Genomic DNA, 26,072 nt, shown 5'->3' on the forward strand with positions numbered 1-26,072 from the left:
TCAGGTTTGTGCGTAAGTTTGGCTCTGACAGACAACTCTTGAATGAAGAAACATCTTGACAAATCATCTCTCTTAATGACCTCATCGCACTTCCTCCACACCCACACCCACCTTGACGATGACTGTGGTCTGTGTCTTCAGGCAGCTTTGTTGTGACCACAGAGAGGAAGCGGAGGTCATGCCGGCGAGATCCTGACACCACCAACTAAAGCAGGGACCTATCCTGCTGATGTCATGATCAGACCTGCCCTGGTGTGATGGAAATGGATTTCCTCTTGCAGGACTGGAGGCTGTACATGAGAGACGTGGTTTGGAGATGAATAAAGTACAAGAGGTCATCCAAGATACTAAACCTGCAGTGTTGCACTGATTTACTCACATGCACCCTGCTAGCTTAAACCAAACCCTTCTTATTTAGCTTCCCATACTCAAACAGAGCTCTGGCAGCTTAAGCAAACTCACAATTCTTCAGGTTCATTTACCTGACATAAAAAAAGGCCCTGATGTGAACACAATGTGTGGGATTCCTGCGTCACTGGAAAATCTTCTAATTCCCACAGTTAAAGCAAAATGGGAGCATGAATCTTGTTTTGTATGGACGGAGAACACTGTCGGTAATGTGATGTAAGACTGAGACATGAGAGGAGCGGAAGCAGGGGAGCAAAGAGGAAGGAGCTGAGGGTGAGAGGATGTGGGCGCAGGGGGAGTGCTGACAGACTCGCTGTTCAACTTTGGGCAAGTATGTTGAGTTCTAAGTGGGGGAGCGATGTGTGGAATAAACAGGGAACGCTCAACTCCCCCTGACAGAGCTTAAGTCCATCTTTTTGGCAGCTGTGTATGCCCACACAAGAGTGTACAGCACAAAGTCTGGCCTTATGTTCTGTGCAGGCGAGTATTTGTGGCTTGACATCAGACAGAATTGTCAAATTGCTACATTTAGTTCCAATCCTCAATTGCTTACACTCTCGTTGATTTCCAATGGGGGATCCAACGTATCAGTCTGAGTTTTGTTTTATGTTGACACTGACATGCAAACAAACTGATTTTGCATGGTTAAGAGCGAAGCCACCCAGCGTGACAACACTTTGCAGTGTTCTCTGTATTAGTGCTCTGGTATTAGCCCAAAAATTTTTCCTGACTGAGTAAATGTTGCTTCATGTTAAAATAGCGCATGTATCCGTCAACTCAGAGAAATTGGCGGATTCAAAGGCCGGGCAATTGTCCTTTTTCAGTGTCCACAACGTCACACGACAGGCAATGTTTACTGTGTTAAGACATGCAAAAGTCTGCATCGGGGGCAGGTTGGGGTCGTGGTTAGCACCAACAACTTCCATCCATCTTTCGTTTATACCACTGCTTATCCTGTTTAGGCTCACGGGGGGCTGGAGCCTACCCAGCTGACATCATGTGAGAGGCAAGGATGCGCCCATCACTGGGCTCACATATCGAGACAGACAGCCGTTCACTCCTACAGACAATTTAGATTTTCCAGTTAACCTGCAGTCACCTCTATGAACACATCCTGCATAGAAATACAGAATCTGTAGGCCATGGAGAAAATGTTGGGACCAGGAAGTTTCTGTCTGGTTCCTGAGTAGTTTTGACCCCTTTGAACAGGCCTCGGACCTGGAGCGCAAAAGAGGCGGAACGCATTGGCCGACAACATGAGAAAAATGACTGTAGTCGGAGGATTGAGCAAAATCACTGGAGTGACTTTGTAGTAGGTTTTAAACTGTTAACTAAGTTTAAACTGGCTACTTTTGAAACAACCTGTTTGTATTTGTTGTCTTCCAACTCTCTGCAAAAGTCTCAAGTTACTACATGGACAGTAAACAAAGAGCAACGGACGGAACAAGGAATTCTTGGACCGGATATCCACTGACTACCCTGGAACCTTGAAGTACTGGCACTACAACCTTTTTGGCTTGGAGGCAACAGTGCTAACCACTGGAACACCAAACCACACACCAACAAGTTCTGTGCTGCAGTCCTGTTCAAGTCAACATGAACCTAACTGACGATGTTTAACCGAGATATCCCTGTATTAGATATATCAGCTCTGTGTGCATGCTAGCTGTCAATCACAAACAGAACGTCCTCGTTGTGGTTATTGGTCTTTCATGTATTTCTATGAGATTGGATGCAATTTTTATGCTCAGAGCTTTATACTTGATGGAACATAGCGACAGGAGTTTCAAACATCTCATCTAACATCATCTATTTAGGGAATACTCTTTCTCAGGAGGCTCTGTGTTTGCTACAGCTGCACTCCAAAATGTGCTGTTGCTCATAGGACATCCTCTTCCTCTCTTAGCCCCTCCCTAGGCTTGTTCCCATGTGCTGCTGCTCCCAGGGAAATCCGGGAAGCACCAGAAATACCATAAGTCAGATAATTACTGCAAAAATAAATAATTGATGCCCTAGCATGTGGCTCTTCTGGAGTTAGTGGTAATGTCACCTGCGTTTCCCTCTACGCCATCCAGAAGAAGCTGCTTTGATAGTCTGCTCTGCGTTCACCTCGACTCTCCCACACTCTCCCACCCACACACATCAACTGAAACAGGATCTGCCTAATGGTCTGGAATATCCCTGTTTTGGCTGATCATCACTCTAATTTTCTTTTCAAACGTGAAGTTTTGATAAAACCGCAGGCTGGTGTGATGTGACAGGAGAAGTGGAGGAGGACGGAGGTGGGATGTAAACACCGGGGTTGCTATGGTGGCGGCAGTCTAAGAAAATTTCTGAGGAAGAAGAAAGACCATCGGAAAAGGCAGAGTGTGTATGTGTGTGTTTTAAAGAAGACTTGGAGTGACCCTCTTACCGCAGGATGTGGGAGAATTTGTTGCTCTTCATGAGTCTTGAAAAGCAGCCTCTCAATCAGATAAAAGGCCAATAACAGTGGAAAATCTATGGTTATTATACCTTTGGCGTATGATATTCGTTTCATGTGTGAGGAATCCTGAGAAGGCATGTTATCATTTCAAACTGTGCTGCTAATCAAGCACTAATACAACAGCTGTTTCCAGGATCTACGCCATTATATTTTTTTTACGCCAGAAGAAACACAACCATTTCCTCATATTTGGCTTCTATAATTTATGCATTTCTTCTCTTCTGGTTTCAAAAACAGGCTGAATCCAGTGGAATCATGCTGGTTGCTTTGAAGCTGAAATAGCCATGGGCGGAACCAGACTGACCAAGCCCTGCTCACAATGACTCCACAGTCTGTCTCCGAACCCTGACCCTTCACTTTTGACCCTTATACCTCAGACTGGATAAACTGCAGACGTCAGAGTTCACGGACAAGTGTGAGGTTGTCGAGTTTAATGTCAGGGTGAGTGCAGGGGCATGGTTAACAAGGAATGCTCTTAAAAACCGGAGATAATCAGTTGCTCATAACAAAGCAAGAGTTGGCCAGTGGAAAAGGTAAACACCCTGTCTCAAGTTTTATCTTTGCATGCAGCTACAGTATATGGGCACTTTTGTATCCCTCCCCCCTCCTCCCCTCTGCACCCCTCTGCAGCTACAGGGCTTTTGGCCGTCTGTCATCATCTGAAAGAGCATCAGGTTCCACTCTCTGGCAGCCTGCACATAGCATAACACTGAGGCATGGAGACCGTCCAAACACTCTTTTCCCTCTGACACACACACACACACACACACACACACACACATGCACGCTCGAGGATCAACCCAACAAGTGTGATACAACCCAAACAAACACACGTTAACCTGAATACCACCCAAACCTTGCCTCTTCTGACACAGCAAAGAGCTCCTGAAGGAAATAGCTGAGGGTACAAGAAAGCCACAGCTAAACAGGTTCTCATGGCGTATCAACGACCCCTGACAGAGAAAAGAACTCTTCACGGTACTACATCCAATACCGAGAACAAGCCAAGGCCAGCCAAGTGCAGGAGGTCACTGGAGCTGTGACATGGGGTCAAAAACGATACTTCCTGGTAGGCGTGCTGAGACAGGAGGGTCAGGAGAACCGTCAAGCTGAAGAGACTCCAGTCCTTTCAGAAGCAAAACATCAATAGAAGTCGTTCTATACAAGCGTAGTGAAAATGAGAGTAATAGTAAGTGGGAGAATGTGGTCGTACTAAAACATAACCAGACTCGTGTGTGGTTTTATGAAGTTAGAAAGCCCATAATGACGGAGTATTAAATGATTGTAGCGCCATGAGGTTTGATGGTTTGGGGCAGGGGGAGGGGGGTACATATAAAAAGCCAGCGTTCTCCCATGAACTGCTCTGGCACCCAGAAATTTGCTTGGATTTCGCAAATTCACCCAACCTAGTACAACCCCACCCCCCCACCCCCCTTTCCATTGTCACTGCTTCTGCCTAAAATAACTGCTGTTCCTGAACGAGGTTCATTTTCTGCTGGGTTTTCAAATACTACACGGTTGTTCTGCTGGCACTGGGAAAATAGGGGAGGTTAGGGAGGTCAATTTCTGGGCTAACAGGAGGCGCTGCCGTGTTTAGATGCTGCAACAGCGAAGGGATGTGGGACCGGTGGACTCTGTCGTAACAAGGTGATCCAGCAGTATCACAGGCTGATGTTCTTGGACAATGCATGTAACTGGATTGTAATGGAAACTAAGAGGGAATTAACTGATGGCTTTTTAACTCTTTTTAGCACGAAGCTAATGCTAGCCTGAGTTCACTAGCAAAGATACACAAAGATACTGCAAAGGTGTGAAGTTGTCTTCATAGTACCCTTGATTAATCTGATGTGAAATCATGTCCAGTGATGAGCTAATGAACTTAATTTGCATTCATTTTTATTTGTATTATGAAGAGCAGCTACAGGTTGAGCTAGCTAACTGGGCTGATCTTGGTGCCAAGCACGTCTGTAGCCACAAGGACTGCAGTGTGGTTCTACCGGGTTTGGCTGATGACAGGCCTATTAAATGGTGGTTTGATATTGAAACTACCTAGAGGACTTTCAGGAGCAAGGCCACTCCTCAGCTTCTATAAATATACTCCTAGCCCTCTCTTTTTCTTTCATCCAGCACTCCTTCCTCCAATCATGTCTTCCTGGTACCTCCTCCTCTCCTCAGGGACCTCGTGGTGGTGTGGTGTTGGTGGTGGTGGTGGTGGTGTGGTGGAGGCAGTCCTTAATTAATCATTGCATTTGGTCGATGAAGTGATCTTTGCTTGCAAATTCATCTATTTGGGGCTATGATGAACTTTCAGCGATTTTTTTTTTTTTTTTGGAATGGCGATTAACATATGAGTTACAGAGTATTAACAGCAGACGTCTTCCCATCTGTTCCTCTGCTTTCACTACTGGCTGACAGAGATGGAGGAGATGCAGAGAGACTGGCAGGAGGAATGTGCATAGTACTGTAAGTTGTAACAAGAAGAAAAAAATAGTCAAAACACTCTGGAAGACCCTGCACTGCACTTTCCTGGGTCCCAGCATTTCCCCACTAGTTGTGAAGATAACTGCATGATTGTTTATTGCACAGCACGATCAGAGAGAAATAAAATTACTTAAATAAACATTATGTGACTTCGCTTTCATTTTGTCTCTGGTAGTGAACATTAGCTAGCAGGCTAAATCGTGTGAGGATGGGGGCACGGTGGCCAAGATGGACCTAAAAAAATTGACATGCTAAAAAAATTAAAAATAAAAAAAATGTCAGAATGTGGTGGGTTCGGGGGTCCTGTTTCTTCACCATCCAGCAGCATACTCAATGAGCTGCAACAGAGGTTTCCAAAGTGGGAGGTGGGACTCACTGGGGGGCCCATCATAATTTCAAAAGAATGGTTATTAGACTAGCAATCAGAATGACATCATGCTTAAATGTTGCTCAAATGTGCTTTTTTAGAACGTTTTCGGGGGAATTTGACTAATTTCCTACTTTCCAAGAGGCAGAAACTAACGAATACCTGAGTGCCGTCCTTTTATGTATCTCTTGTCATCTTCAGTAATGTAAAACAGCAATATTAGTCAACCTTGGCTCGATTGTCAAGTGACTCTGGGATCAAATAATACAATCAAGATCATAGGCAACATGGACCTTGGCCAAACCAAGCAAATAAAATAAGGAGGGGTGAGGCGGTGCCTTCTAAACTCTGTCTGAGGGGAGGCCCACCATATCACCCCTGAGCTGGACGACTGCCAGGGACTTTTAACCAATTTGATGACATTACAAAAGGATGTGATGAACACTCCAAGAGCATCAACTATATAAGAAGTGGACGGTATAAATGTGATGTCCCACTGGCTTCCCTATTCCTGTTTTAAAGCCTCTAGTTCTGAATTTGAGCTGTTGCTGTTTTTGCGTTCATCTGCCAGCCGTGACCATGTGTGACAGTGGAACTGGAGAGGATCTGATTGAGATATTTCACTCTAAGTGGGGCCATGATTTCCAAAATGATGTGAGAAGAAGAACACTTAAAATTAGTGATTTAAACCACAACCATGTTAAGAAAATGTTTATTGATGTCATAAATCAAGTGAGAAGTGTTTTTTTTCTGTACAATTTTGCCTGCTTTTTGCAACCACACAAGTCACCCCCTGCTGGCGATTAGGAACAATACAAGTTTAAGGCAGTCAGGAACCTCTGTACAACCTATGCTTCAGAACAGTCTCCATTTATTTAACAGTGTGTGTTGAAAGAAGCTAGCTCAGACATGTTATTACTTTTTTTTTTTAAATTTATCGACAGGAACACTAAACACATTCAAGGAAAATGAATTTGAATCACCCTCAGGTTTGATTTTTTTCAACACGTACTGCTCAATGAGACTTTTTTTTAAAAGAATGTCATAATTATGTTACAAGTTGCTCAGGATAGTCAAATACCAAATGACTAAAGTCTCCTTCCTCTCCAAAATGCGTTTTGTATATTGTCACTTGCTATTGAGCTTATCAGTGCGAGATTAGCCTGTGCATATAGGCTCCTGTAACGCTATATCCACATTTATCTTCACTGCTTTTGCATACTTGTGAATTCCCAGATACTTTAAACACAATCAGAAGCTAATCAATATCAGTATGTTACAAGATGTGAATAATGTTATCCAAAGATATTCAGCACTTGTGATTGGAGTACATATAAAGTCAACGCAAAGACATTAATTAACCCATTTTCATGCCAGCTTTTGTGTGGTGGCAGGAAGGTCATCTCCTCTGCGTGTTCACGAAAATATTGAACTTTGACTGAGATGTTCGCATGAACCTGTGTCACGACTTCCAATCAGTTTGAAGCGGCATCCTGCCTGGGGCTGTATGCAATGGGGATTGTGAGTCCTGCCCACCCGGGTCATCAAGAGCTGGGAGGGGCTATAGCATGCTAACAATCTCGGCTAGTCAGGAGAGTTAACTTGGTTGCACACATCTGGACTGACTGCTACTGTTGCACTTTGAGAAATAGTCTCATCTCAGTCATTACATGTGTGAATCATGTTGAGGTTTGGCTTCAGTGTCTTTGTAAAATTACACACTGTATGTGACATCTAGTGGTGAGGCTAGAAATTCCAGCCTCTCACAGCCCCCTCCCCCTCACTCAGGATGACCTACGGTAGCCTGCAGGGTCATGAACGTACCATCAAAAATTCTCTACATTTGGCTTCTCAGATATCTCACTAGCCAGCACCATCACCCACTTATTCACAACCAAACTTAACAATAAAATTAGAACAAGGAAGCTTAGTTTAACCTTGCATGGAAATGACTTTGTTAGCGTAGAATTGCTCAAAAATTAGTAAGCAGGAAATAATTGTCCAGTCATGGAAGAAAGTGCAGGGTTGGTATCAGACTGGATCTCATGAAATACTAGTCCAATGAAGAGAGACATAAACAAAAACAACTCTGTGGCATTGGTGGAAGGAAGTATGGTTAGCCCCACGGCTAACGGTTCACTGTCTTGGCTGCAGAATTACTGAAATATTGTTCATCTATTGTTCGTAACTGCTGAAAGCCTGTCTTTTCTTCCCACCCTCAAATGTATTCATGTCTTACCGGACCATCACGTGACACTGGACTCCCTGGAATTCCTCAGGTCGTCCACTTATCGTTCATCACTTATCGCACTGGTTTACCTGTTAAATCCACTTACTTCTCAGCCTCAGCTTCTTTTCCTCATCCCTGTTCGTCCTCTGTATGTCCTCATAATGGCAGCAGGAATGTCCGTTGTTAAGGTTGCAATTGGCTGCACAGATGCAACTGGTTCCTGAATGGTCCAAGAGCAAAGAGAGTTGTACTACTAACGATTGCATTAAAGCTTAAAAAAATAAATAAATAAATAAAAGAAGAAAACTGTTAATATGTGAACATTTTAGTGTAAAAAAAATCCTTTGTTTGCCACTTTTTGGCAATAATCCAAAATCCCATTGGCTTCTGATCAAGAGAACCCATCCCTTCCGGTTATGCCTATAAAAATAGGTCATCACTTTTAACATGCAACTCTAAACTCATGAAAACACAATGTTTTGTTTTGTTTTGTTTTTTTTAGTTTGATAGTCTGATTATTAATGATATATTCCATTGTGACCAATAATGGATCCTACCGGTACATTTGAGGGCCAAACTTAAATTGACCAATAATCTGATTTTAAGTTCTAAAATCAAAATGTATTTTCTTTCATGACTTAGTAACTGAGTAATGCGTGTACTTCCTTCCCCCTTTCCATCTCTGTTGTCAGCCTCTGTGACACAGAGACGGACGTTAGGAGGGGGTGGATCACGTGGTCGTACGTGTCTGTTAAGGTCCTCTGGAGCCATAAAAAGCTCACTTTACCTGTCGGGCGCTCTGGTCTGTGCGGCCGCCGCGGTTGGGTTAGAACACACTGTGATTGGCTCCGGAGAAGCGCTCTCTCTCTCCCACTGGCGCGCTCTCTCTCTCTCGCTCTCTCTCAGCCCTCCCACCGCCGACCACTGCTGCACTCTCTCCGCTTCCTTCCTCGCAGTGAGTCTGGGACCTGGCCCCGCGGCACACACACGGCGCGCATCATGGCAGCTACCCACCACAGCGAATACCGAGGCTACCTGCGGAGCACCGTCGACATGGAGGCAGGGCAGCACCGCTTCCACCCGGTGCAGAGCTCGGAGCCAACTTACCGGCCGCTCCTATTCGGGACCCTCGCTGTTATGGGATTGCTTCAGGTGGCTTCTAGCGTGGCGATCTTATTACATCTGACAGGTTACCTGCAAGAGGTAGGCTCCACTTGTGTGTGTGTGTGTGTGTGTGTGTGTGTGTGTGTGTGTGTGTGTGTGTGTGTGTGGTTTTCAATCGTGCAGCGAGTGGCTACATGTGGTGTTTATGTATACATGCTGTCACCAACTCACTCCAAGGTAACAACGAGTTAACAGAGTCAAGCGCAATTTACGCAATTTATTATGCCATAAAAATGGCACTTAAAGGACTCCGAGCAAAGTTGGCGGCTTGGAAGTAAAGCGGTGTTATCTATTAAGCGGTGGGTGGGTGGTGGTGGTGGTGGTGGTGGGGGGGGGGGTAAATAAAAGGAAAGCGATTCTGTGCGTGAAGTTCTGGCTTCTCGCCTCTGCGGCATTTACTGACAACACTGTAAATCTGGCTGATAGCATCTGAGGAGGTGAAACTTTCCACCGAGCTTGAGATCTTTTCCAGCTCGATTCAAAGTCAAGTGATAACATCTCAGCGCTCCTCTCTGCTGCAGACGCGCGACAGTCTTGCAGAGATGTCTTCTTTGTAAAAAAAAAAAAAAAATACAGATGGTTTGGACTTGAGGCTCCGCAGGCTGTAGCTCTCCGTGTTTACATGCAGTGTGCTCGGTCGTATTATTAATTTACGTGTGTCATAATCTCTAAACTGCTGGAGCATAAACAGAAGAGGGAGTTTGTCTGGGGAAGTTCAGGAAGGGATCTGGACGTTTGCGCTGGTCTGACTGAGAAGTTTAGACCTGCTATCAAGTAGACGTCCCTAAATGGAGCGTTGATTTCTGTCAGCTCATTTAACATTCATAGTCTGGATGCATTTTCCTTCAAAATAATATTTACATACTGTTGAGATTGTTATTGTTACTTTGGCAGTTTTTTTTGTTGGAGATAAATAAAAGTCATGTTTCAACAAGCCAACAGAGCAGACCACATCTCCTCGGCTCTGTCAGGATGCTTTAAGTTCACCTGGAGATCATCTGTCTTCTGTTTGTCTCCTTTCCAGAATGTTTGTTACTTTAATTTCTTTGGCTCACGCGCATGCAGTAGCTTGTTCCATGCTGGCTGTCAGCTGAGAGAAACGCAGCGAATATCTAAACGAGTGAAAACCGCTGAAATCAGAGCAGAAATCCGGCTGTGTGATCATAGTCGTGATTGTGTACAGAGACGCTACAGATCTGAAGCGTTCCTCGAATACCCAGTGGTATGAGACAACTCTTGGGTTTTTGAATGAACACACACACACACACACACACACACACTCACACACTCACACACAGTCTTTTCTAAAGTGGATGACAGCTGCCGCACTCTTAACGTGACTCAGGGTTTACTGGTGAACTACAGTTTGGCACTTGGCCCTCAATTGCCCACAACACCTGTAGAAAGACTTCCAGGAGACAAAGGAGGCAGCTTGAATCTGCCAACAGAAGAATGTGCAGTGCTGTGATTCAGTCGAGTGTGTGTTAATTTGCATGCATGCGCACAAAGCCAGTTCTAAGAGAGGGAAGTGCTGCTAATAAACTAAAAATCATTTTGACCTTTGCCTGCTGCAGTGCAGACTATGTGGAAAATAACTAAACTCCTGCACAGACAGACAGACACACAGACAGACACACACACACACACACACACACACACACACTGCTGCTGGACTTCCTGTATCCTTTGTAGAGAATAATTATCTCACTTGTCAGGGGCCTTCATTCATAAAATGCTCAAATCTTTTCTTACAGGCTGTAGAACCTTTTAGCCCTGAATTTAGTCTTAAAGGCAGGAAGTTAGGCCTGATGCCATCTATTGTGTACCTCTTGTGTAACTCTCAGTCTGTTTAATGTTACAAGAGGTCTGCACGCAATCGGTGTCTGGAGGTTTTGCTCCATGCCTTTAAAACAAATTTTAGGGCTAAAAAAATGTCCTCATGTCAGGTTCATCCCTCTCTAACCTCTGCGCCTCTTGTTTCTGTCTCCAGGTAGATTTGACCACAGCTCCACATCGGCCCATAGAGGTGCGTCTGACCCCTGGTTGACCCCAGGCAACACGACAAACTCAACACACCCTCTTACTGGTGCACAGTTCACTCGCATACATTCCTGCTGACATTACACACACACGCACACACACACAACCTCCAGCCTTTCTACTTAGCGTTGGTCAACTTAAATTCATTTGCTGCGATCATGTTGTCATTACTCGAGAAACAAAGTCCAAAAATAACGCCAAAGAGGTTCACATTAATTTGCCTCTTGAATGTTTTAAAGCATACCAGCTATTTCCTTCTGTTAGTTTATGTTAGAAGCATAGTAATAATGGATTTTAAAGCCAAAGAGTTCAAGGAGAAAAAAATAAATATGTGCCGTATTCATCTATGGTTCTGCAGTGGCAGTAGTCATGATGTGTTTTCAGTTGTGCTTCAGTTAGACCCGCACCAAGGTGGTCGTGTTTGATCTGGATTCAATGATGATGTCATTTCAGATTCTTGAATTTCTTCTCGACACTTTGCAGAGTTGCTCGGATGATCAGTAGCATGCCGGCTCTCCTCAGAGTCACCGTCTGTTTTTTGGCTGCGGTTTCACTTAAGTAAAGTGAAAACTCATCCAGGAAGTAAAAGAAAACAATAAAAGGATTTCTAGGTGTTTGGTTACCCATAATGCTTTAAATTCCTTTGAAATTATATATTTGTGTTTTCCCTTGGTATTCCTGCTAGGGTGTTTACACAAACCACCCAGCCTGCTCTGGACTGAAGACTTCATTGTGTCGTTTACCCCCCCCCGGCTGTTTCTCACGGCATACAGGGAGACGAGCTGGGAGCTTTATGAGGTGTCAGGGTGACAGGTCCACTTGGCCCAGGCTGTGTTGTGGTAGGGTCCACCCAGAGACTGCTGGAGCTCAGCTGACCGTCCGGGAGATCAGTTAGAGAGCAGCTCTCAGAAGACGGCTGTCAGCTTTAAGCTCTTTGATGTGAGACAGGATGTGCAGAGCCGACCCACACCGGGCCGGGGATGTGGTCAGCATGATATCGGGAGTGGTGAGAAGATTTTTGATGTTTACAGTCTGCTAGAGAGCTGATTGACGGGAGTGTGAAACACAAGAAGACAGTCAGCTTTGTTGGCCAAGCTTTGATTGAGAGGACTTCAGTTCCAGTGGAGCATCATAGAAATCCTTCCTGAACATGAAAGAGACCTTGAGGGATGTATGCGGTGTGTGGTGCTGCAGAACCAAGCATGTGCAATCACGCCTCCCTTCCTGGATGTATATGTCAAGTCAGACACATCCTTCCGTGCGGTGATTGTCAATATTCTACACTTTTTTTGTTTTTGTTGAATAAGCTGCCAAGCCGCTGCTATTGTGTTTGGATAATATCCTCTGTCTAGTTAAAGAGATATAGTGTTGTCTCACCACAAATCAAGATAGATCCCCCAATGGAGAGACAATCAGGCAAGTGTAGTTTTTTGTTGCAGCGGCCTTGGTAAGATGTTGTCCACCTCATTCAAAGACGCAGCACTCCTAACATGTTTGTGCAGCGAATTCTGTAAATATGACTGTGAGAACAAATGTGTCTGTATAAACACTCCACAGTAACATCAGTGCAGCGCAGGTGCAGCTCTGTAAAAGGAGTCACTGCTGTGTTTGCTACGTGCGGTTTTGAAGCCGCTATGTTTCAAAAAAAGAAAAAAAGTTGATCCATTTCAACACTTTGCTTTCCCTTTTTAACTGTTAGCTAAGAAGTAGGAGTGACATGAAACATGCAGCATACCAGACATTACTGCACTCACCAGTTACACTGAAATGCTTCAACTTGTAACACCTTCGGGCCTCTAAGTTCAACCGCATGACTTTTGGACTGATTTGTTATTTGTTGCATTTATTTATCTGCCCGTTGCACAATCTTACACTCATATCAGAGAGTTTTATTCAAATTTAAATGACGGTTGGTGATGGTGGTGGGATTGTAGATACAGGCGCTAAACACAAGAGTCATGCCTCGTATCTTAATGCCAGATGTGTGAGAGAGTTGGCAGCTCTGCTACAGTGACTGTTTACTTGCTTGGAAACCATGTTTTTCCTTGAGCGCTCTGTCAGGCAAGACAGAGTGTATATGCTCCGTCTTGCCTGACAGAGGAGGACAGCCCGGCTTAGGCTGAGGATGGCGGCGTCATCGACCTTGAATAGAATCAGCATTCTGGGCTGAATCCTGTCCAGATAGTGTTTGTGCCAAATCTGTGAGAAGCTGTCTGAAAGTTTAAACTCACCAAGAGGCCTCGCTGTCACAGCCTCTGGCCCGGAGCACAACCCACCGCTGTGATATTAAGTTAGCACGCTCGCCAAAGAGGATGGATGACATACACACAAACACACATACGCACACAGACCCGCAATCAATGTGTCCTCAGATACGCACACAGAAGAACACAAAGAGACAGCAAAACACAGCCGTGGGCGAAATATGTCAAAATCATATTGTTGCTAAATCAAAAGTGGGTCTGGCTTAATTGTGGATGTCTTTTTAACCGATGTGGGTGTAATTTTCAAATTGGGAAACATCTCAGAGTAGGATAACACACACACACACACACACACACACACACACACACACACACACCAGAAAACCATCCATCATCATTGAGTATTTGGTTCATTGTTTTCTTTTTTCCTGTTTTTTTTTTTCTACAGGAAGTGCAGACAGAGCCGGTGCTGAATGCGCTGAGAGACACAAGGAAAAACAGACGTTGCAAAACTCAAAAGGAAAACCTGCCGTCTGCTCATCTACCAATCAAAGCACATCAAGAGTTTTCTAAGAGTGAGTCTCATTGAATTAATGTGTGTGCATATATTTACTTAATTATTTTCAAAGTAACACAGTAACCAAGGATTTGCAAATTGTTGCCCTCTGCTAACTGATTTCTGGCAATTATACAACAGCTTGAGATGCTAAAGTTACACGTTTTGCTCGTAACATCGACACAGAAGTTTTCTACCAATCAAAACGTACATTATAAAAGTCAGAGGCTGAAATTTTTCTGACCTTTTGACCCTTTGTAGTTTTTCTTGTAAAAATCGGGATCTAACCCAGAACCAGAGTCCCTGCTCCTCGTTCAGAGAAAGCGGAGGGAAGTTCCCTTGATAAACTTCCTTCATTTCTAACGCCGTGCAACATCACAAGCGCAGCCCCTGCTCACATCCAGAGCCTCTAGTTTTCCCAGGACCTAGAACCCATCAGAGGAACTACCTTTGATCTGACTGCAGGGTCTTTCTCCACAGAACATTTGCAATTGGTTCAGGGCTCGCCACATTTTATTTCAACCGGCGTACTATTGTTAATTGGTGATATCCCAGCGACATCAAGGAGCAGAATAACAAGAAAGCTTACAACAGATGGACCGATGTAGAGGTACTTGTCTTACCAGCTGTTGAGGATGAAGATGACATCCATCGGGAATTAGAATTAGCAATTTACAAAGTGAAAATGCTGAACCTTTTCGTACGTCAGCAGACTAATTCACCTGAGCTGCAAAGGTCTCAAGACAGCAGTTGAAATATACAATAAAAGTTTATGGTCCTCGAGGGGAAATTGGGGGGGTACAGGAGACAGTCCCGGTCTGGTCACTAAACAGTGTCCTGTTAACCTGGACCCTCTGAAAAGTCAGAGAGACAACATACTAGATCAAACCAGAAAAAAAAAGGAAAAAGGCATATACGCATGGTGTAGATCTTTACTTTCAAAAGCCTCAGTACAAATTTCAACAGAGCAGTTGTAGTGTTCTCCGCCCCCCTCCGTACACTGAAGGCAAACACTGAGAGAAACACGGTAGTTCGCCTTCATATGATGAAGATAAAGATGATGAAAATTAGGAAGCTGATCAGATCTGGTATAAAATATGTTCAACTCTTCAGCTAATTCATGATCAGGGTTTTTGCGGAAGGGTATTTCTTGTGAAAGGAACCACTGGAGCCCTGAGAAGCTTTGTATGAGTAGGAATTACGCTGCAGCAGGCATGGTGGGTGATGTAGTTTCTATTTAATGAATAACAGCCAACAGTAGGACTGAGAACTAACAAACATTTATATAACACTGAATTTACATGGCGACGCTCGCCAAACCAACGCTGCATTTGTAAGAATGAAAGTGATAAGGTCAACTGTAGCTTGTTCCTCAGAGATTTTTGGAAAGACTGATGATTGGTTCTTCCCTCGCTGGTTCCCAGTTCCCCTGAAGCATTGCATGTTTGGAAGCTCACTCAAGACAGGGGAATATCAAGGATAGTTCAGATCCTAGGGAATTACAAGGTGACGGGAACACTTTCAGGAAATGCTTTGTGGCAAAAATGTGTTATGGTTCTTTTTTTTTTCTTTTTTGCTTGGTGTATTATAAAACAAATGGATGAACCCAAACTTTTGTTGTTGTTTTACACCGCTGTTGTTCCTTCGCAGAGGGGGAACCAAAGGCAATCACCATTGACTGGGACGAGGTGCACGGATACCGCCACAAGGTGGGCTACCAGAAGGGAAAACTGCTTGTGATGGAGTCTGGTTTCTACTATATTTATGCTAAGACCTGCTTCCGCTACTACAAGTACGTACCAGAGGACAGCAGTCAGAACGGAGTCCCGCCGGTGGATGTCAGCAACACCCAGCTAATCCAGTACGTCTACCACGAGAGCATCAAACAGAACAGTAAAGCTGTGGTGCTGATGAAGACGGGCAGCACTATGCGCTGGAACAACACCAGTTATAACATGTACTGCGCCCAGCAGGGCCGAGGGGTTCGGCTGGAGGAAGGAGACGCTTTGTTTGTTAACGTGTCCAACGCTTGGATGCTGGACCCAGAGGGAGAAGGGACGTATGTTGGGGCCATAAAATTGGGTAACTGAATTTTCATGTTGGGAGCGGACATGCTACTGAACATTGATGCCAAAGAACCACTGATTTGTAATTGTCTGTCAAAAAAGTTTTTATTTTGCATGTGTTTTTTTTTTTTTTATACTGCTTCTCACCATTAGCCGTCATGAGAAACTCGTCTCGCAACAAACCCTCACACAGCTCTCAACACATTATTCAAAATAGCACTGGATTTTATTTTTTGTTTGTATCATGGTTTATATTAGAAATAGTCAACATTTCACTTGCGACATTTTAGACTTGTGCACAGCAATGTGTGTATGCTCTAATTAAACAAATCAAAAGGGAGCGACGAAAGGAGTTGGGCTGATTTTCAGTGAAAAGGATTCATCATGGAAACACTGATAGAGCATCTGTTTGTACTTAGAAGATTAGCACAGGATAAGAATAACAAAACTCCCAGGCCTTCCTCTGAACCATAATGCATAAATGTTTTCCTGAAAGTTGTTTTTTTTTTTGTCAGTGTGAACAAGGCAGGCAAAGAGGCATCCTCACAGTCGGTAACTCATCAGTAAATCCCTTGATTCACTACCCTCGGAATCTACAAGGAACTGTGGAAATTCAATACATGAAAGTTTTGAGAGTTGAAATAAGAAGGCCATGAGCGTGCCCCCAAAACTCATTTGTTACCTGGTCTTACTGAAATATAATGAGTGGTCTGCTTCATTGAAGGCGATTACAGGACAATGTTAAACTGCGGAGGAAGTGACATCTGTTGGTTAACAACCAACAAGCAATGCAGATAGCTGGACTGTCTGGCCATTAATGACACGAATAGACTCTTGTCTTCTGTAACTAGAGGAACCAAGTTGAGTTTGGTTCATCTTTAACTTAATTCTTGTTTTTCATTTGGCTCTTCAGTGAGGTAAATGGGAATATGCACTAAATATTTATTTATTAGCTATAGAAATACAGAGACGGGTCATTGTTAGAGTGACCTCTCGGCTGTACAAATCATTTATATTTTATGTCTGTATGACATTCATTACGCAGCACTTAGAGGAAATATTAGACATGCTTTTTGTTATTAAAACACAGGGGCTTCATTTTAAATTCCATATTTATGTATCTTGATTTTTGACAATTCTGTGTGCACTTGCCTAGCCAAAAGCAATATGGATATATTGTTTATTCTACAAGATTGTAGCATACCTGTAAAATCTTCATCTGGTGTCATGTGATAGATCTTTTCCATTCAGCGTTTTGTTTTGTTTTTTCATTTTTAATTTATGTTTGTGTATGTTTTAATAAAAAAAACCCTACTTTTGTAACCATGTTTCATGGCTAGTGCTTGCAGTGAAGAGGATGATAAACAGGCCACCCTGTCTGTTATATCTTTGTGATGTGCAACTTGATGATCCCTGTAATCTTTGCAGCCATAATGGCCTTAGAGTGAAGTCATGCCATATCTTAGCCTGCTGCAGCCCACCAGCTCATTCCAGGTTGTATAGAGAAACTGCCCACTGTTGCTACAGCGCTGCTAACTCACAGCAGACGTTTGGACCACAGCACAAAATGACCTGAGCAATAAACAAGAAACAGACTGCACGGGATGCCAGCCACGACCAGTATTTCATTACTGTAACGCGTGTAAGACATTTTGATCATTGAGGCCCCACTGCGTGTGAGAAAAACTTTTAAAGTTGGAACCAAAGCTAAACAATTGGCTCTATAATTCTCTTTTGTCTGTACATGGGCGCTCGCCAGCATATGGCCAGAGAACGTCTGGATTTCACACATTTGTTCTGTATGCCTGGACCTCACACAACTTTCAGCTCATTGTTCGAGAGAGTTTGAAATCAAATCTGGGGTTTGAAAAGAAATACGTGGTGGAGGCACACAAGGAGTTGATTAGTTTTCAATTTGTTTTGACATTTTCAGTGCCAGATGTACGGCAGTGATGGGCCTGCCTGCTATATTGAGACATCAAGGGAGCCAGCGAGCACAAAAGCTCTTAAAAAGAGAGTTTGGATTTACTGACAAAGGGGTTGTATGAGATAGTCATCCGTGGTACTTGTCTCACCTGCACCGAACCCATAGCAGCTCCTCTCAGGATTGCCCGGCTGAGGATGGGGGGCTGCCAAGAAGCCTATTTTATCCCCCCACCAAAAAACAAACCCTACATCTATTTGCATGTGTGCTATATTAGTAACAGTTTTGTTGATTTCTTTTTCTGTCAGACAGGCCTTCTTTTGGCTCTACATTTTTCATTTATAGAACTTGTATTCCTACACACGATCTGCACTATACTACTGGTCAGGAGCACCGCTGATCTACTGTTTGAATAAAAAAAGAAATGCTGCTGCAAAGTAAGAAAGTGCACGACACACATGAATATAAGAAAGTTCTATGGTTAAACCGTAGAGCCCAAAGGAACAACTGTCCGACAGTGAAAGAAAATGATGACAATTTTACAATTATGAATGTGTAAATGTTTGTTTTGATGCTGATTTTTCTCAGCGGTACAACTATCAGTGCTTAATGCAGGGAAGATGTTGGTCCCATCTGAAGGTAAAACCATTAATATGGATAAATATTTCCCACAAACCCCGCTTCAAAAAAAATCCAAAGTCTTCAGAGAATCATGACTTTGAAGGGGCAATGCTCACTTGTCACATGATATTAAAGCTCAGCTTAAATCAAATTACAAGTGATGTTCAAATTAAGTTTCAACCAAAAATCCAGTCGTGACCTTGTGTGCTTCAGATGTAAACAGCTGAAGCTGTGAGTGTAAAAGATTCCTGTTTGAAGTGACTTAATGTCTCAGTCCTTGGCTGCGAAGAGTAACCATTAAAATGTGTTATGTCACTAAACATTATGGAAAGCTCTGTGCCCCCCTCACCCCCCGCCCCCACAAACACACACTCCATATATAGAGGCCAGTCGCATTCATATCCACACATACAGAGGTTTAACTCGCTTTTGCCTGCTTGCTTTGGTGGTACATAAAATCTGACTGTATGGCTTATTTTATGACTCTCATATGTAAAAACACACCAAGTTGTTGTAATAAAACGCAATGGCCCAGGCCATGTCAAAGAAGGTACTGCTCTTAACTTACACTGAAGGGCGTTAAATGACTTGCTGACTCGTGTTTTCTCTCCAGCCTGGAGAATATTCCATGACGAGTGTTTGTAGGAGAAATTCAGAGAAACACATGCGGGACTTTACTCATGTCATCTATTCCCGATTACTTTATGATGCTGCATCTCCATCAGACGTTACTTCAGAGTCCTCCGCAAAGAGGTGGAGATGTTGATGAAGAAAAACAAAGTAATGTGTTGGAAAACATATCTGGGTATTTTCCCCCAATAAGGGCATCAATGTAGAATTTTATATCATTAGCAAACTTTGAGCTTTATGAGACTTTGTGGTTTTGAGGAAATGGAGCTTTAAGACCAAGCAGCTGGAGGGTTTTGTTACAGTCAGGTTGGTTAGACTCTGCCGATGCATAAATTTGTGCCCACACACTAACGCAAACACATACACAATTATCCTTGCTAATGTGCACGCACGCGCGCGTGCGCGCGCGCACACACGCACACACACACACACACACACACACACACACACACACACACTCCCCCTCTGCTGAGTCAGCATGCCCAGTTATTTTCACAAGCTCTCTTTGTCTTCACCCCAATATAGCTGCGATGGATTGGGCTTTTGATGTTTGTAACACTTGGCTAATGCTAACATTGGTGTTATTGCAACAATAACAGAGTCAGATTTACAGGCTATGCTGCAGACGCATGGGTGTGAGATAGCAGGAGGGTTATTACTGTACTGTCATCTCCACTATGAGCTGCTGGCAAAGGGTGTGAGAGCCTGTTTGAAAATTTGCAGGACATCAGCTATTTCAGGTGTATTGAATTCCCATTGGTACACTGATAACCAAGGGGTGGCATGGCTCAGAGGTAGCGTGGAAGTTCGCCTTTAATTGCTCCTGATGACCCTGTGGCGGACCCTAACCCTAACCCAGGGTGAACCTGGCCTCTCGCCTAAAGTCAGCTGGCATAGACTCCAGGAAGGAAACTGCTGTTTGTGAAATGCCAAGAGCACACGAGCGGCAAAGGCGAAAGAGTTACTTTCTTCCCTGAAATTTAAAAAAATCTTCCCATTGCTGCCTTAATTAATCTTCTTTGGGAAGTCTGTAAAAAAGATAAGAAGTGTTTGCACCCAAAAAGAACCACTCTGGTAGCCATTTCGATGATAACACTGCTAGCCCTGTCGTCTGTACTGTATACTTCCATGGCAGAGGGGGTGGGGCGGCAACACCACTGGGCGCCGAGACCAGAGCCAAGTGAGTTGCCGTATATGGAGCTTCCTCTGAAGTTGTGACATCACAAAATGAGACTTTTGAAAAAAAGCATTTTCAGCAGTGCAAAGCTGCCTGAAACTTACCTCATAGACTATAATAACACACGCCTACCTCATGATATGACACTTCCACGTCCTCTAGAACAAGTATCCAACATTTTAAACATACTTATAAGTCTGAAAGGCTGGAAAAGCATTATAGGTTCCCTTTAACAGATAAGCAGTATCGAAAATGGATGGATGGATGGATGATGGATTGAATGGATGGATGGATTATGTTATTATTCTCCTGTTAAATTCCAGGAGGTACTCACTTAAACTCATTTACTCCATTACAGCAACAAGCAACAAGTAACTTCTCAAACCACTGAAGCAGCTATAGATGGGACCTATATTCTTCTAATTGTACTATACTGTAATTAATGAAAATTTTAAGAACTTGTACATTGATTGAGAACCTGTTCCCTTCACAAGACCAAGAAACCTGCCCGAAAATCCCCCTCTAGATGGGGAAATGTACCAAGCTGTGATGGCTCCAGTTGTGGGCCTTGAAGTCTCCCTCACTGCAAAGAAAACCTTTATTTGTGCTCAATGGCAAAACTCCTTTTTATATACTTTAACAGTTTTGCCAGTGATTCTTTCTCAGGTTTAGTCCTGTCATCCAGTAATCAGCCAGTAGTTGCAATTGAATAAATGCACTTTTGTTTGAAAATGTTGCGTTCCTTTGTTTTCACTTGTTTCTGCAGTGGCGATGCGGAGGGAAAAGCCTTTAACATATGGGCTGGGTTTGTTCCAAAAATCACATATGCAGATGATGTTTTATTATTTATCCTAAATCCTTCTTTTGTGCTTTACTGGATGCTCTTGGTAATTTGCGGTAGCAGCCGCACAATACCAACCGTTTAACTTTCATGTGGTCATCATGTGTTAGAGAATAGAGGATTACACACCATTAGGAATGGAGACTGTGCCTTATGTCTGTAATGTGGTTTCATCAGAACCACAGCATTAAGAGGGTGTAAGTCATGATATGCTCACACAGTTACACCATGGCGCAATTACCATTTTAGCTCTTTACAGTTGTCAGTGGCCTTTGATACTGTTGCTGGATTGTGATGTTAGTGTTGCACTAAACTGTTTTTCTTTCGTATAAGTGGAAGTTCCTTGTTTCAACCTGTGTTCCTTTTCTTGTGGGGTGCCTCAAGAGTCAGTTCTTGGTCCCATTTTATTACCATTATGTACGTATGTATGTAGAATGCATAATGTGCACTCTAGCAAAATTATGCTCTGTGTAAGCTGGGAAACCAGGTTGCAGTTAGTCCAAAACGCTTTAGCAAAACTACTAAGACAAACTAAAGCATCTTTCAACATGATCGCACAGAGCAGCAAACCGACTGGAAGTCATTCAATTTCAGTGAGACAGCATCTCTCTGCAGCCAACAAAACAGCAGTTGGTCGAACGTCTTTGCCAATGTAAAACATGGCAACTTAATGGTAATGAGCTTTGATGTAGGTTGACTAACCAAAGGGGAATTTAGCGGTTGCCTACTTCAGGACTCAAAGAGGACAACTGTGTACTTAATAGCAGTTCCTTCGAACAATAGAGAGATCAATCATTGTCACAGTGGTTTAACGATCATGTACAGTATGACGTGTCCCTGTTTGCTTACAAATACATAAATTAAAAAAGGACGTGTCAAACTGAGTGTCATGCATTATAGTGCATTTTATAAAATTAGGAGGGTACTCCATAAATTTAGCACCACTGTATGTAAAATATCATTCTTTGGTTAAAAAAAAAAAAGAAGTTGGAAAAGTCAGCAAGACAAATACAAGCCTTCCTCTGATGTGACCTCACAGGCTTTAATAACCTTGGGAGTATCAGAGAGCTGCTGGTACCTCTGCTAGGTCTTAGGCCAGCAATCTGAGCAACACTTACGCCTGTTATGGGACTGAAAACAGTAGGGGATAGCGTGTTTACTGCACTCTGCCACAGGCTGTATAAGCTGTAGAGGGGTTAGGCCGGCATACTTTCTTGGATGTTTAATGCTTTAGTCACCACAAACTCTATTTTGTTTTATGATGCCTCGGTCTGACAAAACTTTGTCTCAGATCTTCTTTAAACTTTACCATTTGTTGATCAGTGGCCTTTGAAAGCAATGATACAAAGTTTGACTGGATTTTTTTAATGACAAGAGCATTAGTACAAGACATAGCTCCTCACCATATGATACATTTTTTGTAAGCGTTTTCTGTGGGTTTAGTTTAATTTTCCCTGAATTATGGACTTGCTTTTTTTCCCTATTAACATGTTTCGGGTGTATTGGAGAGAGGCTGTTTGAGGCAGCCATTGACAGAATAGGTCTTACCTTCAGTAGGTTTGGCATCTTCTATGCAGAGAGCAGTGGCAGCAAAGTCATGGAGGAAAAAAAGTTGTCAAAAACACCCAACTTAAAAAATGAATCCATGCTATATATGTAGCATTTAGGTTTCTTCACTTTCAAAGTCAGACAGACCTCTCTTATGTTATAGTGTCCCTTGTATTCCTGCGCCTTCCTTGCAATAAACATCAAAATGACAAAAATGACTGACCAAACATTAATTAAAAGAAACTGAATTAAAAGCAGTAATCTGCTTGTTAAAAAGCACCCTGCTGTGTGTCTTGGTGAGAACAAGATGCCCCAAGTCTCAGTCATCGGGTTGCTGACTGGCCATAACTCACCCTCAACACATGTTCCAATTGCGCAAAACAAAAGAGCTCTTCTCTCCCACCCACTATTTAATTCAAATACAAGCTGAATAAACCCAGAAGCCTCACCACCAAAATGTAGTCATATTTGCAATACTTGAGAAGCTGTCATTCCAAACTCAAGTTGCCGATGTCAAACTGATAACAGTCGATCTAAAAATACTCTATCAGATTTATGTGAAAATAAAACACATCTGGACCTTGAACAGTCCAAACAACGTCCCATTTAAATACTTGTGCACTGTAGACCAGTCATTATTGTTAACAAACCACAGTCGCCATGTCAATCTTTCACATTTAAATGTGACAAAAGCTACTGGTTGTGTTATGTATTCCATAGACTTCCCATTGTTATTGAGCCAATGTAGGCATGCAGTGATTGAATAGACTAAACCCACTGTACTAACCTTTTCTTTACCCCACAAATAATCGAAATAGTTCCAGTGTCTCTGGCTACTGTTAGTGTGGCATGTTTAGTGTAACTGAAAATGTCAAGTGCAGAACATTCCTCATCGCAAAGTCATTTACGATGTCTTTAAAGTCCAGTTTCTGGGCAAGTTGAAGCTCAAGGGGGAGCATTGCCAAACCACTTAACCTCTCCCGGGACATGGTAGAGCACAAGCAGTTTTTATGAGCTTCATTTTACTGAAGGCCCTCTCGCCACCAGCCACAGTTGGAGATGTGCAGGAGGATGCAAAGGTCTGCATGATGATGCATGATGTCTGCATGAACGTAGGTGTTTATGGCATTTAGGAAGTCTGAGGTAATAATACTTGTTATGTATTTAGTTAATTTGGCTCTTGGAGGGACTGTGAGACTGTTCGTACATTTATTAGAGATTCTAGAGCGATTGGTGCACGACACTTGATGTTGTCACGTTTGTGAATTTCCACTGAGTTTGTCACATATTTGGGTTGCTTAGTTTAAGAGTAGCAAGCCAAACCATTTTTTTTTTTTGCATTATGAGCAACGAAAGCAAAATCGCTTTTGACCACAATGTCAAGGAAAATGATGAAGACAAACACACAAAAAAACTTATGTAACTCACAAAATATAATACAGTGTTCACAATTTGACAGCACACACCAGCAGATTATTTATAAATTTGTGGACTCTTTGGCCTCACCACCAGTGATGGAAATAAACCAGAGTTTATTATTTTTTAAGTATGATATCCTGCAATTGATAAATGTATTATAAACTGTCAAACAAAAACATGTGTGTACCATATTTGATTTGATTCAGCAGCAAGCCTGGAATTGAACGTTTGGACTTACTTTTTACAACTAAAACTACATTCTTTTTTAAATTGAGAAAGAAAGATTCCTAACCTCTCACATTCATTGTTAAATTCAATTCTTTTTTTTAAATTTACCTTTGTATGAAAATGTGCTACACAAGTGCTTTGAGTGCCGCTAAAGTAGAAAAGCGCTATATAAAACGGAGTCCATTTACCATTCCTAACTTCCTAATTTATGTTATGGGAACTATTTAAGGTTTATGTAAAATAATATTTTTCCAGTTTTATAGGTCAATGTCCAATGCTTTGACTAAAAGCCAGCAGTGTTTTGGCCTCTGATCAGTAGGTAACCCACAGATTAAACCATGGGAATGATGCCCAGTGCAGGAGGGAATGTAAAAACAGGAAATATTGTGGTTGTTCTTACGTTAATAGACACAGGCAATACAGTGAGACAGACGGAGATGCATGCATCCATGCAACCGCACCACATCCAGAATTTCATGCGCGTGCACGCACACACACACACACACACACACACACACACACACACACCCACGCCCACACACACACACACACACACACACAAGTACGCACACACACAAGTACGCACGCACACACACATGTAGCTTCACACGCACACATATGCAGGGAATCCCCATCTGAGTCACACAAACACACAGTAGCAATCCTCAGTGTCATCGCTGGATAATGTGTCTCAGATGGATCAGCTAGCTTACATTAAGATGTGGTGACACCTGGACAGTCATAGCTAACATTGACGGACTAATCCTCAGCTAGACGGAACCCTTCATCCAATCGGCTCAAAGCCTTTGGTCATTTTTTTCCCACTGCTTTTGTAATAGGACGCAGATCTTTTGATTCGTATATGCGAGTGTGCGTTCTGTCTTTTTACAGTAAGTAATCCAGTGATAGTTGGGAGATGATTCAGACAAAGTCAACATCTGAGACCTAAATCAGCAGAGGTTCCCAGACTTCCACAAACCGCCAGCAACAACAAGCAACACACACACCCAGATTTGAGTCTAGCTGGAATGTCATTCATATGGTCCTGATTTTTTCCCTGCAGTATGGTTTCTATCTGACTATGAAATTTATTGCTTCTTTGGTTGGTTGGCTACCTTTTGACCCAATGAGTGGTTGATGGACCGCTTGTCACCAGGACCACCACATCCCGCCTGGCATTACTAGCTTGTGGCACTGTTAGAAGCAATGCAATACGCACGTCATCATTCCCTCAATATGAAGGAAATAACATGCCATAGGTCTGCACGTATTACACATCAAAATGCTGCTGTCTTTCTTTCTTTGGGTGTAGCTTCACCCTTATAGTGTTGAACACTGATGGAGCAACCGTGCTGGAAAACAACAAAAAAGATCCAGCTGGTCTTAATTCAAAACGAGACACGGATCTGTGGAATATCTCTTCTGCTACACGTGCAGCTTACTCATTGAATCCAAAGCATTTTAGGAAAAGACACTGTGACAAAGGTAAAGTGTTTATTAAAAATGCAGCAAACAGAACTGTTTTTTGGGGGGAAATTCCAGGATGGGAGTGGGCTCGATGGTAGTGGCAATAATTTAGTGTCATAGGTACATCAGATGACCAGCAGGCAAAAAATTGAAGAATCTCTTATGTCACTTTATTTAGTTTTGATATTTTTCAGTTGAGAAATTCAACTTTTAGAG

The 26,072-nt window shown here is 42.9% G+C and overlaps 1 protein-coding gene across 1 annotated transcript; it reads left to right on the forward strand.

The window, feature by feature from the left end:
• Positions 1–7,688: 7,688 nt before the first annotated feature.
• tnfsf11 (TNF superfamily member 11) lies at positions 7,689–17,494 on the forward strand. Its single transcript, XM_086220233.1, has 5 exons — positions 7,689–7,765; positions 8,928–9,174; positions 11,126–11,161; positions 13,828–13,954; positions 15,586–17,494. The coding sequence occupies exons 1-5, from the start codon at positions 7,749–7,751 to the stop codon at positions 16,023–16,025; spliced, it is 867 nt and encodes a 288-aa protein (XP_086076359.1). The 5' UTR covers positions 7,689–7,748; the 3' UTR covers positions 16,026–17,494.
• The last annotated feature ends 8,578 nt before the right edge of the window (positions 17,495–26,072 follow it).

This window comes from Aulostomus chinensis, chromosome 12, assembly GCF_037954235.1.
Source record: "Aulostomus chinensis isolate RoL2024-O1b breed Wild chromosome 12, RoL_Achi_v1.0, whole genome shotgun sequence".
NCBI lineage: Eukaryota > Metazoa > Chordata > Actinopteri > Syngnathiformes > Aulostomidae > Aulostomus > Aulostomus chinensis.

Excerpts from the sequence above, each read along its gene's own strand:
- tnfsf11 (XM_086220233.1), top strand. Across the intron at positions 9,175-11,125 it reads TGACAGGTTACCTGCAAGAG|GTAGATTTGACCACAGCTCC; the intron begins GTAGGCTCCACT and ends TTCTGTCTCCAG. Across the intron at positions 13,955-15,585 it reads ACATCAAGAGTTTTCTAAGA|AGGGGGAACCAAAGGCAATC; the intron begins GTGAGTCTCATT and ends GTTCCTTCGCAG.